The sequence below is a fragment of the Prinia subflava genome, chromosome 1 (genome assembly GCF_021018805.1).
Source record: "Prinia subflava isolate CZ2003 ecotype Zambia chromosome 1, Cam_Psub_1.2, whole genome shotgun sequence".
NCBI classification, from domain to species: Eukaryota; Metazoa; Chordata; class Aves; order Passeriformes; family Cisticolidae; genus Prinia; species Prinia subflava.
In genome coordinates this window covers 19,575,761-19,593,802 of record NC_086247.1, presented here as the reverse complement: position 1 = coordinate 19,593,802, position 18,042 = coordinate 19,575,761, and the positions used below count along the sequence as shown (strand labels likewise).

Genomic DNA, 18,042 nt, shown 5'->3' with positions numbered 1-18,042 from the left:
CCACAAAAGAACTATTCTCACAATCCTTCTGTATTTACAGAAGGACTTATCTATACCTCCTAACAGGTGCATATGAAGCTGGAGTAATAAAACCAAGTTACTCTAGCAGACTAATTTTTTCTTAACTTTTACATTCAAGCAACTTCAATACAGATTTCCACCACATGACAGTGTGTGCTCACACCGCTTGCTAGAGGATCACTCCACTGTTTTATGGCTACAACTGAGTTTGAATGTCTGCTCTATTTACCCAGCCAGTCCCAGGGGCTTTCACTTAGCAGAGGAAACATCTCCAAGGTTAAGCAAAGGGTAGTCATGAATTACAGACAATCAGATGGGTGAAACATGCAGTTCCCATCCCAGTGTATAGTTCAAACGTCCTTTCCACTCACAGAGAAACACAACTGGTTCACTTTCATTACGTTGTGGAATTTATCATTTACTAAGTGTGAGTACGCTGACCTTTCTCTCACAACAAAAAAATCCACAACCAAGTCACTGTATCTGGGAAAGTCCTGTAAGTAATAAAACTCACAAGATGCTAAAGTGAGGGACAACCTTGACTCAAGGGACTAAACCAAATGGGTTTGTGTGACTCCCTTCCCCCCTTCAAAACATGTTCTACTTGTAAGCTTTCTTAATTTTGCAGAGGCTCTTATTTTTGCTTGCTAACTTCCTGACTAGTTCCAAAAAGTTGCTCCTCACAAAATAGCTGGAAAAGATATACAGAAATTCCCCCATAACCTAAAATTAGGTGTCAAATAGAATAGTCGGCGAAAAAAACCAAAATCTAGTACATAGCTATTAAATATCCTAACCTTGATAAGAAGACACCATCACAATGTAATAAAAGTTACAGTATATCCAAATTTAAAGTATCTGTTCAGAGAAATAAGTCCAAACCACAACTTAGATTAGGGCTTTTTTTGAAGTGTTTGCACTGATCTGTCAATTAGGATGAATTTGGTAGTTTTAACTTAGCTACTCACAAGAATCAATAATATATATTTCAAAGCAATTGTAAAGCTTTGCAATATGAATCATCAGTGAAGTAACAACTGCGGCAAAAAATCAAGTGTAGGAAACAAAAAAAGAAGATAAAACAACACAATTCTTCAGAGGATGGTATCATACAGCCTGCTATAAACCACTGAGCATTTATTTCTACTGAGGGAATAAACACAGGAACTCAAATCTACAACTAGAGTTTTTAGTATCGAGCATGTTTTCTTAAAACCATGTAAAACTATGGAGGCTCAATTTTACCAACCTATGGACACCTCAAGTAATAACTGGTACTGCAAAAATGCCACAGCTAGTAATTCTGAAAAGCACACGAGCTAAAAACATCCCAGGCTGTCAAAAAATCACACTCCCTCAATTACTGCCTAGCTAGATATCTCAGCTGTTCCAGTATTTTAACATAATCATTAACTATCTGGGACAGTATAAATGGAACACTAAAACTAGAAAATATAGAGACATCTAAGAAAGCAAAACCACAGTACTGACACAGTACAAACAGTACTCACAAATTTAGAAAAACCTGTAAGGAAATTAGTGAATTATACTTAATAAGCACATCTAAACCTTGGGAAACTTGAGGTACCTGGTAAAAAGGACATAATGTGTGAAGGAATGTACCTAACACACCAAAGGTACAAAGTTTAAAAATTGAGATCTGCTAACAAACCACAAGACTGATAATAATTGTAAGTTTTAGCCAGACCTAGTACAAAACAATAAATATTTAGTGCTTAGTTGAAAATAATACTGATGCAATTTATATCTATTTGATATGAAAACAGGAGTGACTGAAGTAAAGGAACCAAACAGATTCACCTGCAGGGTCCTTCCAACACTAATGCAGTAGAGTTCTTCCTCTCCTAGCAATGACAGAACAGATGAAAAAGCCATGCTAATTACATGCTTTGCTCTGATGACAGAATGGAGTCAGATGGCTCCTGTCATGATTCCTGTTACAAGAACACCTCTGCTCTTCCTCTAGCTGACAGTATTCTCATTTAGTGCATAATAACAACCACACTGACTACCTTATACTCAATTTTCAAACTTTCTGCTATGAGGTTGTTTAGGATATGGCTTTTTTTCTTCTCCTCTCAAATGAACGTTGCTTTAAATATTGTCCTCATGACCTCACAGACATTTTGACTGTAGATGCAATATTGGCTCTGAACAGCCAGTTGAATGTGTACATACTAGGACAAGCTGACAAACTAACTAGACAACTAACTAGCTGGCTAGCTTACTAGACAATATAAATTTCTACAATATTAAAATTGGGGCATGTTTTCTTTAGGGACTACAAAACTGTTCTAATAAATTAAATGCAGTGGTTTTGCCAATAATATGATTTACAGCTTAGCAAAATATATCTGTTCAGTATATCAGAAAATATCACTAAAGACTGACATTCAAGAGTTTAAGATACAATAATTTATTAAGTTAAGTGATTCCTTTAGGACAGTCTGTTCTGGCTTTAGAGTTCAGCTCCTTCAAAAAATTGAATAAACTGGCTGACAGACTTTATTTGCTTTCACGATTCAGGCTATTATTTCAAACAAGGTGAACGAACCCAAAGAACCATCTATTCTTCCTCATCTCAAACTATCATTAACAAACTGACACGCAAGTTTGGGTCCTGACAAGTGAACTTATATGACACTTCTACTTGTTTTCCCTTAGAACCAAATGAAGAATGAGTTATATATACAGTATTGTTATAACTTCAAGCAACATCTGTACCACAGAAACCTGGAATGGTTCTAATCCAAAATTAAATGTTTTAAGGCTTATACAAGTGTACTATGTTTTTTTTAATAGGACAAAATAATATCAGTAGCACTGTAGTCTCAGTAGTCTCACATAAAACACTTTTAATCACAATTTTGGAGAACAATCCTTTTCTGATCTCCACTAATAACTCAGTTATTAGTGCTTCCAAGGGTACTCACCAAACCAAAAACCAACCTAGAGCTAAGGATAATTAAGACCAACCACTTCTGCTGCCATTTCTACCTTGGAACTCTTTTAGTGCCCCTGCCCTACTACTATAAATATTTCTTTGACACACATTTACATCTGGAAGTCAGAAGCAGGGAGATTCATCTACTGTACTGCTGCACTGACTGCTACCAACTGTACAAAACTTTATAGAAATTGCCTGTAGTCTTCTGCTCAGTGTGACAGAAATTCAAATTAGTATATAATATATATAGTCTTAACTATGTAAATATAGTTAAGTCTACATAAAGTTCGAATTTTCAGAAATCTGAAGAAGCCAAATACCCATGCTTCCAGACTCCATTCCAAAGGAAGGCACGTCCTGGTTTCTGCATTATACCATCCCAGAGACTTTTCATAACTCAGCCTCTGCTCTGAACACCAATCCCTCACAAACTGGTCCTGAAAGTGTTCCATCACACATAAACCATCATCCTATCAAGAGTTAAATAAAAACCAAACAAAATGATAACATTAGAAATTCAGTTCTCTAACCCAAACTCATGTTCTAGCAAGAAAAGAAGATCAGCAGCATCCCTGGAGGTATTTTAGACGTGTAAATGTGCCATTCAGGGTTTAATGATGAACTTGGAAGTGCTGGATTTGTGGTTGGACTCTAAGATCTTGAAGGTCTTTTCTAACCTACACAATTCTATGATTCCAAGATTTACTTAATTTCCAGCTGATCAATCACAGAACTTTGGTTTGTAAAATACTTTCTTTAAGAACAGGACTGATTCCTCAAATGACATTTTTTCCCCCTAAAAAAATTACTTGCATAACATATGTTCTGTTTTAAACTCAGATAACTATTATGGCCTTTGAGATAACAAATTACTCAATATTTGTCCCAGTAAAAGCTAGGCCAGGATTATATAGATACATAAAACCAATTCCTTCTTGGATATAAAACTCTCAAGCCAACTGGAAGGCTGGAAATATAAACCAAAAAATACCGTTGCCCAATGCCCTACCAAGATGTAATTCTTGTTAGTAGGTGCTATTCCAATATTTCACTCATCAGTATTCCTCCTTCTCAAATTTTTATAATTATAGTCATCATCAGAAAGAAGGTTTGAAAAATTCACCAACTGCAGGGAAACAGAGAAACATTCTCTGGAGAACTCAATGCCCACATAACAACCTTGGTGAATTTAGTATTTTAATTAGCAGAAATTTCTAGACATTTTAGCTGTGCAACTGCACAATGGAAGGCAACTGAAGTGAAGCACCACTGCTTTTCCAAGCATGCATTTACCTTGGGTACTGCCTACTGCATTCAAAGCCTTAACACAATGATATCTGCAGGGCTCTGCTCAGGATCAACATTACAGTCCAGAGCTACGCCGACAGCAGTGTCTTGATCAAATTCATGTCAATACTGAATCAGTTTAGCCTGGAAGAATTAAAGGAGTTGCACAGGAAGGTAAAATCCTTTAACAGTTCCCAGTCTCACTTTCTTCTCCCAAAATAAATAAATGGGAGAAATCAAAGTGAATGCTAGAGAAAGGGCTATGCTACACAGTAAATGCTTGCTTTTGTTTTGGACACTAAAGCCTGGGGAGGACAAGGTTCTTTTCCTTTGAGCAACGAAACTGATCAGAACTTCAGACATTTTTAACAAAAACTGTTAAGAGAAACTAATTCCTCACGAGGATGAAGTGACAAAGCATGCTGATCAAAATCAGAAGTGCCTTCTCCTTCCTGGCAGTGGCATTAACGGATGGTGATGTGTTTTTAGCAAGGCAGAAGAAACTTATGAAGCCTTCTTGGCTGAACTTTCAAATGTCTTGATCAAAGGTCTATGAAAAATGTCATTCTGAAAGAATTTAATTTGGTTGGTTTTTCTCTAACCAAAGATTATGCTTGTGATTTAAGTTTTTGTAAGGGAAATGATGACAGTGACACCTAAGTTACAGTATCACAATTCAAAATGTTTTACTTCCGTCAGGCCAAGGAGGAATATCACAATTATAATTTTGACTTTTAATTTCAATTCTGTTATGAGTACAATAAAACCAGCATAATGACTTTGTTAAAAAACCTTTCCAAAGAAATTAAAAATTTTAAGTAAATTCAGTATGCAAACAGAACTGCTTAATATATCCAAACTCGAGATTTTTGCTACCACTTCCTGCTCCACCATTAGCTAACTCCTTTTCAGTTATGCTTGTAGTTTACCTTGCTTTACCTTTTGACATGAAACTCTTTTACTTTACTTAATATGAATTTAAAAGACTGGTCAGTACCCCACTTTGTTCATGCAAATACACCCACTTAAAAATGAAAACTTTACCTGTGTAACCATTTGGTTACGGGTACTGGCAGAGTTGTAACCCTGAAGAAGCCTTCCTTACTTTTCTACTCATGTAAATATGAAATTGGAAATCTCCTACAAGTTTATGTAGGACATCTACATTTTTAGAATTCAGACTGATTGTTGCCGGCACACACATGTGCTGGACTAAACACTTTGCAAAGGCAAATCTGAAATACCTTGATGTTCCAGACACTGCTTTTTTAACAATGAAAGAGATTCCAATTACTTGTGTTCAATCGTGTGTTTAGAATAAAGGCATTTACTTCAGAAACGACTAAAGCAGGGCCCCTGTCGCTGTCCTCCTCAGGGCAAGGCACATGCCCAGCTCTGTGCCAAAGGCTGCTTCTCCTGCTTGAGGCCCATGGACACAACCTATGCTCGACTTCATAAAACAAACACAACTCCCTGAGAAAACATGAGATGACTCTCTTTGTCAAGTACCTGTGTTTTGATCTGTCATGTGTTACTGGCCCACCTTTATACTGTAAAAACCAACCTCAGTACATTTACATAAATATTTTTCATTAGCAGTTCTGTTTAAAGATGGGTTTATCGCCAGGGATGAAATCCGACTCGGCTATTAACTGCAGATCGGCTGAGCAGAAGCAAAGGTCCCTGGAAAGTCTCCCAGGCCTGTGCTGATGTGTCACAAACTCATCACCAGCGCCAGCCCCGACCCCGCGGCCCCGACGGGCCGCCCTGCCCCCGACACCAGGCCTCGCTCGTCCCGGCCGGACGTGGAACATCTCCCAAGCATCCATCCCTATTATCCACAGGCAGCGATTACTCGTGACTCAGAGGATTTGGGGCTGGCTTGTTTGTGCGGCCCCGCGCCAACTCCGGAGTTCCCGGCAACGCACATCTGCGGGCGAGCAAGGCCAGGGCAGCCGGGCCAAAGCCCAGGATCCCGGGCCCAGTTTTAAGGACTTCCCAGAGGAGATTTCCGTCCACTCCCACAAATAATAAATAAATAAATATCACACCGAAAAAAACCAAACAAAACAAAACAAACAAAAAACCCCGGAGGGACTTCTAGAGCAGACGACCTCGAAGTAGGAGCCGGGGCTGGGGGGAAGAGAAGTACGGGGACACCGGCCGGGCCTGGCGGCGGTCCCGGGAGGCTCCAGGGTCCCCGCCGAGGCCGGCCGGGAGAAAGGCCGCTTTGTTCCCCCTCCCCCGCGGCCGCCTCCCGGCCCGCGACTCGGAGGCGGACGGGCGGCGTCACTGCCCGGTACCTACCGCAGCAGGAGACGACGAGGAGCAGGAGTTGCGCTGACCTCCAAGCCGGGGAGCCTTCCGCGCTCCCCCAAGGGGCCATAACACCCGCCCGCGGGGAGGCGGCGCGGAGCCGGAGCTGCCACCGCCGCGCCCCCGACACGGAGCCGGAGCTGCCGCCGCCGCCGCCGCAGGAGGGGCCGGCGGCGCCTCGCCCCCTCGCCCGCCGGAGCCGCCGCGTCGGGGAGCGCTAGCGGCCCGCACGCCTCGGCCGCCCGCCCGCCCGCCGAGCCATGAGCCGCCACCGCCGCCGGCCTCGGCCTCCCTCCCCGCGCGCCGCTTCCTCCTCCCGGCTGGGCTCCGCCGCGGCTGCGCACTGCCGCCACGAGCGCATGGAGCCGCTCCCGGCCGCCGCGGGCCGGGCGGGCGGGGCGGGGCGGGCGGGGCGGAGCGGCGGCCCCAGACGGCGGGGGCGGGCCCTGGGCGCCGCGCTGGGCCGGGCTGGGCTCGGCGCAGCTCCGCCCTGCCGGCCCTTCCGGCTCCTCCTCCCTCACCTCCTCCCTCACCTCGCACTCCGCAGCCGCGGGGTTTCGGCCCGCCCCGTCCCGATCAGGCAGCTGCCGTCGCCTGTGGCGGCTGAGGGCGCATCCGGAGGCGGGAGCGTGAATATCCCTGCGGCTGAGCGGCCCAGATCCCCGGCCCACGCAGGGTAACCCAGTGGGAGTTTGAGTGCCCTGGCTCTTCGCCCTGAGTCAAACTGCCTACATCCAAACCCAGCCTGTAGAGCACAGGGATACTCTGGCAGCTGGTGGCTGCTGTGCTTCTGACCTCTGAATCTGCATTTCAACAGTGAGACCGAAAAATTACCGTGGGAACACAAAAAGTGCGACTGCTGTAGATGCAAAATTATGGACCCCATGGAAATTCTTCGTGACACTTCCTGTTCAATTACACTTGCCCGTTTTCCTGCTGTTATCTATTGTCAAAAGCAAGTGGGATTCATAGTGCACTTTTTATATAGCTTTAATTTTGCAATGCCTGTGGCAGACCATGAGAAGGTGTTTTATGACCCTGTTAGACTAGAACAATTTTTTTTGTATTGACATTCTCCCGAAAAGCTAAAGTTAACTTACGTTGATATGGCTTTAGCGCTACCCCTTGAAAGCAGACCAGAGTTCTTGCTCACCAAATGGTCATGGCAATGGAGAGTACTCTACGCTATTTCCTCTCATTCATCTCATTTTTTTCACAGAATCATGAAATCATTTTTGTTGGAAAACACCCTTAAAATCATTGATTCCAGCTGTAAATATAGCATTGCCAAGTCCACTAATAAACCGTCTCCCCACATGCCATATCTACGTATCCTTTAAATACTTCCAGGAATGGTGAGTCAACTACCTGCCTGTTTTATTGCTTGACAACCCTTTCTGTGAAGAATTATTTCCTAATATAAAATAACATTTCCTGTCGCAACTTGATACCACCTCCTTTCATTTGTTGCTCTGTGATTTCTCCTGCATTTGTATGCAAATCCCCATCTATCTGGGGAGGGAAGAGAAATACATTGGGAGGATGTCTCATTTGAAAGGAAGGAGATGTTTATTTAAGGGTGAGCATCTGGATGAAGATTCAGCATCGATAATTGTCATGAAAGAAGGAAGGTAAATCAGTCAAGCATGAATGCTTTCCAATTTTGGGAAGCTGTGGTCCAGAAACACCCTGACATGGCATCGAGTTTAACAGTACTCAATGGATTGGTCTTCAGGACATATGTCCAGTCACAGTTTGAGCCTATAAGGGTTCATCTCTCCAAAGTCATGAGTTTGCACACAAAATTAACATTTCATGGAAGAAGAACACACAGCCTATAGGTTTATACAAATAAATGAAGCATTCCCAGCAGCTTGACCAACAGTCTTTTACACTTCTTTCTACTCACAAGTCTAACTAACTTCTTCACTGAGACTCAGGTGGCCTTTTTTCATGCACTCAATCCCATTCCTTTTTTTAATTTTTAATTATTAACAATGGGGCACTGAAGGAATGCTCAGGAAGTCTGGTCTATAGCTACTGAAGTCTGTCTGCTTTTTACTGTATAAAAAGCATTACTGCTTTTACAGACACCACACAAAGCCTATGAACACACAGGGACTTTAACCCTCTCACAGTAATTACAGCTGTAACTGAGAGATGTGATATAATTCTCTTTCCATAGATTCTAGTTGCATAACAAAGAAGACAACAATAATTATTAAGATTAAATGCAATTCCAAACAACTCAATTATCTGCAATGGCAAAAGTACTTTCAACCTGCTGCACAAATAAGTGGCTACCATGTACCCAGGCTTATGGTTCATGACAGAGAGCAGAGCATCATCCCCTGGCATCAGGGGCTTAATTCCAACATCCTTCTGAAAGATGCAGAATGAAGATTGATATGGAAAAGAGTCGTGCCCCAGTACTAAATGAGCTTGGCAAACTAAAGGTGAGATACCAAAGTGATGATCTAAAGAAAAAAAAAAAACCTGCAGGAGCAGTTTGCCTGAATATGAGATGAGCAGAAAATCCTAATTCCAGTGAAGAGAATGTCTTAGTAGTCCAGATAAAACACTCAGGATGTCAAGCAACATCTACTCACATAACACCCTTAGCAAGTCCACCAGATCTATGAACTTCTTTCCTAGCCAAATTGCCTGAGTAAAAACTCTTACTCATTTTTGCCTCTTTTTTTTGCTACTCCTTTTGGTCTCTGCTGAGAGCTTTCTTAATCTCTTTGATGTTTTGGAAGAATATTTTTACTCCTATGCCTGGAAATTATGTTGTAAATCACAGTCATAACTTTATGTAGATGAAATTCTAATCATGTCTGCATTTTTTCTTTGGATTTTTTTCTATACTCTTATCTGAAGATGACTAATAGAAGTTTATTACTAGGAATAATTTTAAACTGGCACAGATGTTGACAGCACCTTTCTTTTGTATTTGAAGGCAGATGAAGATAAAACATTCTCAAAGCACACATGCTTCACCTTGAACCAAATCAAGATTGCTGTTACAGGCAGTTATTCTTCTGTCTGATGCTTTAGCTTGGCACATGAAGCTACTGAGACAGCTTCAGCAAGAATTATCAGGCACCCACTGACAATATCAGCATATGATTTTTTCCTCCTGTACTTTTCTTTGCAACGTTGTTATGTTTTTAATGATCAGTTGGGCATAGTCACTTCAGTTTCACTTCACTTCCTGCTAAATGCACTTCCTTTTTGCTGCCCTTGCTATTCTTTTTTTTTCCTCTTCCTCATCAGTTCTCCCAGTTCAGCCTATGGTGTTAGCAAATGCCACCCACAGATTTAACAGCAGTTTTATGGCCCATTGTAAAACCACTCCACATTTAATTCCCTTCTCTCTATTCCTGCTCTGACTGTGTGTAAAACTGGAGAAAATCTTACAGTGTCTCTAATGCTAAGTCTTGGTTGGAACCTCTCAGAACTATTTTAATACACAGTGAGAATGAGGACAATTTAAGATGTTGACTAGATCTCAGCTAAATAAAGTAATAGTATTCTTCTTTTACCAGTCTCGTTATTTTCTGTCCCATAACTTCCCTTCATATGAGGTCATAAGAAATATTGCTATAATCAGTACCAATATTTAGCTTTTTGGTGAGTCCTCTACCACATCTGAATTTACTTGAGTTGTTTTTTGCAGTTGTTTATCATAAGAGGGACAGCAATGGAATTCTAAATATTCTTATTAGCTTTTTAAAAAACAATTATTTATAAACGGTAAAGCATAGGAAATAGGCAGCAAAGGAAGTGAATTTCTCTTTTAGACTTATGTTTATTTTGGAGCACAACATATGAACACTGGGACAGAAGTTGTTTGTGCCATCTATTCAGTCATTTATTTTTTCTAACAGTTGTTTGCACAGCAGTTGTCTAAAGGGTGCTACTAAACTACATTTTTATACAACATTAATTTTAATTCTAGACAACAGCTACCTCAGATCTAGAGTACCCTACATAACTTCACTGCAAAATGATGAAAGATAGTAGAAGATGTTGTCAGAAATGTCTGGATCAAGGCCATTGTGCTAAAAATATATAGTATACATCAGAATCTGCTTACAGGGTGCTGGTGTACATATTCATATTGCTCTTCCATACTGGAGGAAATATATCAAATGTGTTAAGTCATCATTTATTTCCCTGGTATTTATTATTAGTATAATTGTGCAGTCTAGAGGTCAGTCAAGAGCAAGGCCCCATTTTGCTAAGGACTATACAAACATAGGACATGCTGTACATTTAGCAGTGAAAATAGTCCAAATATAGTTCAGCTAATGGCAAATGAAGTGTGCCTGGAGACAGTGACAGTGGAGCTGCATCCTTATAGCTTGCACCCACCCAAACTAATTTTGTAGGGCACATTAGTTTAAGCATTATACTCCACTACCTGCTTCTGGGATTAATTTTCATTTCTTACAACCAATGCAGAGCACTTGGAGTAAGTCACTGATCTTTTTCTATGCTTTCTGGACTGAGGACCTATTTGTAGACAGTTTGTAAGCTCTTTGCCTAGAATCTAAACAAAGTAAGTGTATCCCCCTCAGGAGAAAGGGATTTGTGTACAAACAAGTTTTAAGAACTGTCTACAAAATTTCTTACTTCAGTTAAAAGTACTTCATGTCCTAACATGATAGTAGTTGGGGTTTTCTTTGCTAGTCATCCAAATCTGGGCTGTCTCTCTTACATGTATCAGATATTATGCTTTAAATATTATACAACTGGTTTGTGTTCAACTGACTGCAGAATAAATCGTGAGCTTTAGTCATAAGCTCTGTAGTTTCCCTGGCAGTAATAGCACTTCTGTCACAGGCTGCATGAATTGCAATTGCCTAATTTTGTAGTTTTAAACAGTTCTGGTAATGTTGCCCAAGCTTATTCATTTATTGAAGTCCATTGCTGCTCCTGAAAGGACAATCAAACAGAAGTAACATCAATTTGGAATAAGCCATGTGGCAAAGTGTGACCTAATTCAGCCTGCAATTACACCATGTAACTTATTGCTTCAATAAGTACAACATGGTAACACTACCACTATTAAAACTGCTTCTGTTCATTCCTTACTGTTAAGTAAAGCACCTTAACTCTTGCTGTGGCAGTGTGGACCTAGATAACGTGAAGATCAACACGTGTGGTGAAATCTTCATTCTTCTGCCTGCTTCCTTAATAACAGCCCCAGAAGTGGTTTAAGAACCATTATATTAGCAGTATTTTACGACAAAATTTCCAGTGCATTAGACAAGCAGCAGTGGTTATCTCAAGTGGTTGAATAGTATCAGAAGATAGGAGATATTCAGAGTCTATAGTCACATTGCATTCCAGAAGAAGATTTAGTCTTTCACTCCAGTTGTTAGAGAGCCAAGGCTGCTCTTTGCAGCCATTCTTTTACCTATCTTACCTGTCTTCTCAGGACTGAAGAACAAGATCTGCTTGTTGATACTTGGAAGAAACTTTTGTCACTGAAATCTGTTTGATTTTTATGCATTACTGTATAAAACATAAACCCATAAGGAAGGCCTGAGTTTAAAGTCTAGTAAAACCAATGTATTTATAACTGAAGATATTTGTATAAAGCTTTCAGACATCTTTTAACATTTATCCCATCACAGAAAGAGCACAACTGTTCAGTTGATTCATGCATAAAATTAAGAACTAAACTATTATTTTAATTTTAGAACAAGCCCAAGGACCAAAGGGATGAAAAGGGCAAAAAATCAAAATCCTGAATAAAAAAAAAGAGAGAGAGAGAGAAGAAAAAGAAAAAGCCAAGACAAAAGACAATGATTGCAAAGAAAACCAAAAAATCTCTTCAATACTTACAGAACATTTCATGAGCAGTTTTCAAAACCTAAGAGACTAATTAGTTAGTGTGGAAAGAACTATTAAAAACCCATGTTTTTGTATGTGTGTGGATTTTTTCATTTTCTAAATTAAATTTATTTTTTCTGACATACAATTTTTGAAGCAATTATCTTTTCAAGCCCCATACTGACACTGCTAATATTCTTGATTTTTAATTAGGTTAAATTAGAACCTCCTTTATCTGGCCCGCACATGCACATTATGTCTCCACTGGTCATTAAAGCAGAAGCAGCACAAAGTCTGAAGTAGTGAACTACTTCTAAAGTACAGCAGTTTAAAGTTTACTGAATTTATTAAAGTTTGAAGAAGCACAATAAGTGGTAGTTTTATAGCAGTAATCATGTTCTGCATGCTGATAGATCTGGAAGAAAAGGCATATATATAAATATTTTGCCCCAAATTTTTTTTTAATCTTGTTGAGTGCAGCTAGTATCTAGTCACAGTTCCAGATCATCTGTTTCTACTGTGCATCCATAGCCTTCAAGTGGAAGACTCTGAGTCAGAGGGAAGGATCCCAGACACAGGAGACCTCAGCAAAAGAAAGCTGTGGACCTGTTAGAGTGAGTCCAGAGGATGACGATGAAGATGATCTGAAGGCTGGAGCACCTATGAAGACAGGCTGACACAACAAAGGGTCTGGAAAAGAGAAGGGTCCAGGGAGACCTTAGAGCAACTTTTCAGTAGCTAAAGAGGGCTTAAAAAAAGAGGGAGAGGGCCTTTTTACATAGGTGGGTATTGTTAGGATAAGAAAAAATTTATTTAAACTGAAAGAGGGCAGGTTTAGATTATGTATCAGGAAGAAATTCTTTACTGTGAAAAAGGTGAGGCACTGGAACTGTTTGTCTATAGAAGTTAGAGTTGTCCCATCGCTAGAAATGTTCAAGGCCAGATTGGATGCTGCTTTGAGCAACCTGGTGGAAGGTGTCCTTGCCCATGGCAGGGGCTTGGAACTTTATGATCTTTCAGGTCCCTTCTGACCCAACCCGATTCTATGATGATTCAGGGACTTGATCCAGTCTCCTTCCTTAGTGCATGCCAGAGTTGATGTCTACAATTCTCCAGCACCAAGAATTAAGTGGTTTGTTTTACTTACATGATGGCAGTTGAAATGATGCTGTTTTAAAATTCTTTTCAGATTTTGTTTGGTTTAGCCATATCTAATGCCCTTTCATTGATGTGATTTGCGATTTGGAGAAAACCATGGGGCTTAAACTTGCAGAGATGGTGGTGAGCACTCTCTAGAATAACTGCTAACTTCAAAGGGAGGAGCCCCTAGAGGAGCCAGATGTTCAGAGTGGGATTACATTACTTCAGTTTTACTCACCCTTTCCATTGTTTCAACCAGTGGAACTATCCTTCAAAGCCATAATTTGGGTCTTAAGGCATGACTTAAGCTGGATTGAGCTTGGACTTGAGCTGGATTTCACATGAGGAACTACCATCTTAAATCCAAAAGCAATGGTTTCTCTTAGGTTCATGAGAACTGTGAGTCAGATGATCTAACTATAGTAAGACCTTAAGATAAGCAACGGGATAGCCAGGGTTAGATGAGAGGGTCTTCTAAGAGCTTCTCTCTAGATGTTAAATACAGATGGAGCAACTGACATCTACTGGCTTGAGCAAAAGCATTCCAAGGAGTACCACAATTTTCTGCCTAAACCTCTGAACATGACAGTTATTCTGTCAAAGGTCCAGATTTACAGCAGACACATACACACCTCTGTGTGTGTGTGTATACATATGTATTACATTAAAATACACTGTTACACCTTCCATTGTTACTTAGGTACTTTAATCTTATTAGTACCTATTTAAAAAATTCCTAGGAGTCATTCTAGTTCTCACCTTCCCTTGCCCCAAATGACATGGTTATTATTAACTATAAGGCTCTCAATAAGACTTTGCATATGACTTGACTCATAAAAGTTGGTGATGTAGTAAAGCTAAGACATAAACCATGTGCTAATATGTTAAGAGTGCCAGGGATTTACAAAGCTCGGGATGTACCCAATATGAACACAAACTTTTAACTTCTGAACTGTGTACAAAATATGCATGTAAATTAGAACTCAAAGCAAATTTAATTTTGTACTTTGTTTCCATTTACAAAGGTATTTTATAGACCATTCTATTCTGACAAAAGCACCTTTATTTGAAATCCCATACGCAAATTTTTCCTTATTTGTAAAAGCAAACCTGTATTAAACCACTCATAAGACAGAGCAAGTGCATTTCTAGACTTTGTGCACATTCCTAAAGATGTACCTTAGTATATTCAAGTAATATAAATTAAAATAAAATGACCTAAATTTATTAACTCAGTATTTTAATTGGACCTTGTGGTAGGGTGATATCCTGTAGTGAAGAAAGATGTATTACATTTTTGTTTTAGCATTTCCCTGTCTTTTAACTAAAATACAAGAAAATGTGAAAGGAAGATTAGGATTAAAACACTCACATTCTGTCACCTATTCTTCAGAGAACATATCAACAGTACATTTTAAATCTAGTCATTAGAGCTACAGGAGTAAATTAAAGCCTGAGTGTCTAAATCCCATTTGCATCTTTCAATGCATCTCCCATGAGTGACAGTGGGAGATTCACAGCAGAAGAGATATTCTCATATTCCCTGTTTCCCTGTAGCTACAGATATCAATGGGTTACAATTAGAATGTTGATTTGGAGAAGCGTTTAAATATACCAAAAATACATTTAGGACTAGACTCAGTTGTTTTACATTTTAGTTCTTCACTGTGCCAGGCAATTCAGCACTTCATTTTTCCCTTCTAAGCTTTAGTCCTGCCATGTTATGCTTCCTATTTATTGAAATTATTTTTTGAATATATTCCTGTTAGGCTTGTAGAAGCCTTTGACACATTCCAAGTGAGCAGGATCACAATAACACTGAAATATTTCCATGGCAATATTAAGAGACTTTTGAGTTAGAGGCTGTATCACAAACGGCAGGAATTAGCATTGTTCCTCAAAGTGAATGAAACTCCACTAATATCAGAGAACTCACTCTTGGATCAAGCTTCAGATTTTCTGTTTGTGAAAAGTTCAAGCATTTGATGAAGTTTCACTTGTCTGCAAACAGACATCTGGCTTTTTTTTCCCCACTGGAAAAAAAGTGATAGTGGCTAATAGACAAAGGCTTTTGTTTGTTTGCTACAGAACAGCTGTTCCTAATTACCTTGGACTCACACTGGTGTTGCAGTATCGAGGAGGATGTAAGCAGACAAACAAGAGGACAATGAGATCCTGAAGGGCAGATTTTCAACGCCAGAAAACCCAGCAATAGTGGATTCAGATGCAATTTGATGCAATATAAGTGTAGTTCACTGCAGTCATTTATTACATTGTCCTTTAGCTCCAAATGTGCAGAATAGTTTACTACTGAGCCTGCATAATTGCACTGCAGGAGATAGCTGGGACTCCTGGAAATGCTGGCAGCAGGGATCATTTTCATGAGAACTAGCATGTGAGGCTCTGAAAATTCAGAAAGACATTTTGTTATTTTTCACAGTTGTTTGTTTATTCATGGCTGTCCAGGGCCAAAGGGTAAAGAGACAGGCTTTGTCAGCACTAAACTCTCTATCACTGTCCCTGATGACTGGCCTGCACAGAAAGCCAGCTAGCTGACACTGCTGCACCCATCTCTCCTTTTGCCCCCTGTGTGCCCTCCTCTCCTCCTTATTCATCACAGATCTAGAGCAGGAAGGATAAAAATAGAGGAGAAGCCAGTATTTCCTCACACTTAATCTGTGTATCCAGAGACAGTATACACTCTGGCCATGCTGTTAATCTCTACGTGCCCTGAACAGATACAACTTTCTAGAGAAGATGCTGTAGACACCAAGGAGAAGATAAAACTCCTTTGGATGCTTCCCTGGAAGACTTCGACTTCCTAGACTGAATCTGGATATAAAGTGCAGGGACAAATACTGGCAGTTTCTTCCTGTAGGAGGAGATAAAATCTAATGAAAAGAGGGACAGAACTATAAAACTACATTCCGGCAATCTGAGGCATCAACAAACCTGTTAAGATAACATCCTATTGAGCTGCTGTTGGGCTGTTTGCAGGCAACATTCTGGCTTTTCCTGACCAGGCCCAGTACAGATGTGGCACTTGTTTCTCTAAGGATTGAAGTGCTCTTGACAAAGGAACAGTCATTGAAAGTTCCACATATTGCTGCAAATTTTCTGTAGACTCTTAGTAACTCATTCCTTGCTCTTCTAACTAGCAGTGCAGAGAAGCAGAACTTTAATATTTCAGTTTGCTGACTCCTTCAGCTGCCCATTAAACAGACCTAGACTAAAGTATCCCTTCCAGTACAGACAGTTCTGCATAGGATAATCCTGCCTACCTGTAAGAGCTACTTAGCTCTGTGACAACTTGTGACATTTAGGCTTTGCCAGAAAAAAAAAGTACGGTCAAGACAATAGAAGATTGGAGTGCTGCAGACAGGACATGCATGGAAGCTGGCATAAATTGGCACTAAATCAAGAGATAACTTCTTGACTCTGCTCCAGTTACACTCACTGACCTTGGAAAATTAAAGATTTTTCTGCATCTGAGTTTCCAAGGTAAAGAATGAGGTAATACTCTTTTACCCATCATTTTCTTTAAACTGGGAAGATTTTGATGGTGGATGTCTCACTGCAAAAATGTACAGTGCCCATGAAGGCTTCTGATTTTAAGCATGCTACAGTGTGTTTAGTAAACTGAATTGAAAAAATGTCTTTTTCAAATATAACTATAATTCATGACATGTATGTCTGGAAATCCAGCAGCTTCTTAGTATAACTCATTAGTAAAAAGCCTATTCATCTGCCTTCTTTAAAAAAAACAAGGACAGTATAAAAGCAAAAGACAGATCAATGAAGTAGCAATTCAGAGAAAGTAGAGATGCAAAGGTAAAGTCTCTGATCCATTTCACTGCAGCCATTAAGTTTCATTTCTTGGGAAATTCTTCCTATGTGTAGATGTGCACCAAACACCTAGAAATCTCTTGAGTGAAATTTATAGTTGCAAATTGCTTGCAAATTAGATTTCACTGAATATCAAGCGGCCCTCTCCTCTTACTTTAATTCTTCCAAGAAATGACCTAGCCCACATAAGGAATATACAAACATTTTTGATATACATATATATATGCATAATTCATATGTTGCACAAAAAAGTACTTTAAACTTCAGTGCATTCAAAAGTGAATAAATTTTAGCAATGGATGCACAAATAGCCTTTATTCTGTATTTGTACTTGCTCTCTCTATATATACGTGCTCTCCAAATATTAAAGGAATATTTATTCTCCTACTGTTCTTCTTAGGTGGCTAGCAGATAATAGTCCCATCATCAAATGGTTTATTTTTTAAACCTGTTGTTAATCTGTTCAACAGACTGCTCAAAAGCTGCATGTCTGGGGTAGAAACCCCTTGACTAATAATTGTAATTAAGTAATGAAGATTATGCCACTATATCTGGTGATTTGGCAGGTAAGGGAATACATGAAGAAACAGAATATATAAGGATGAGCCAGTCTAGAAGAT

The 18,042-nt window shown here is 39.9% G+C and overlaps 1 protein-coding gene across 1 annotated transcript in view; it reads right to left on the bottom strand.

Annotated features, from left to right (window-relative positions):
- The window catches only part of LRP12 (LDL receptor related protein 12), a 51,472-nt gene extending 44,496 nt beyond the window's left edge, over nt 1-6,976 (bottom strand). Inside the window, exon 1 of the mRNA XM_063389427.1 lies at nt 6,584-6,976. Coding sequence (XP_063245497.1) covers nt 6,584-6,662 — 79 coding nt within the window. The 5' untranslated portion in view covers nt 6,663-6,976. The remainder of the gene's footprint in view (nt 1-6,583) is intronic.
- Nucleotides 6,977-18,042: the final 11,066 nt, after the last annotated feature.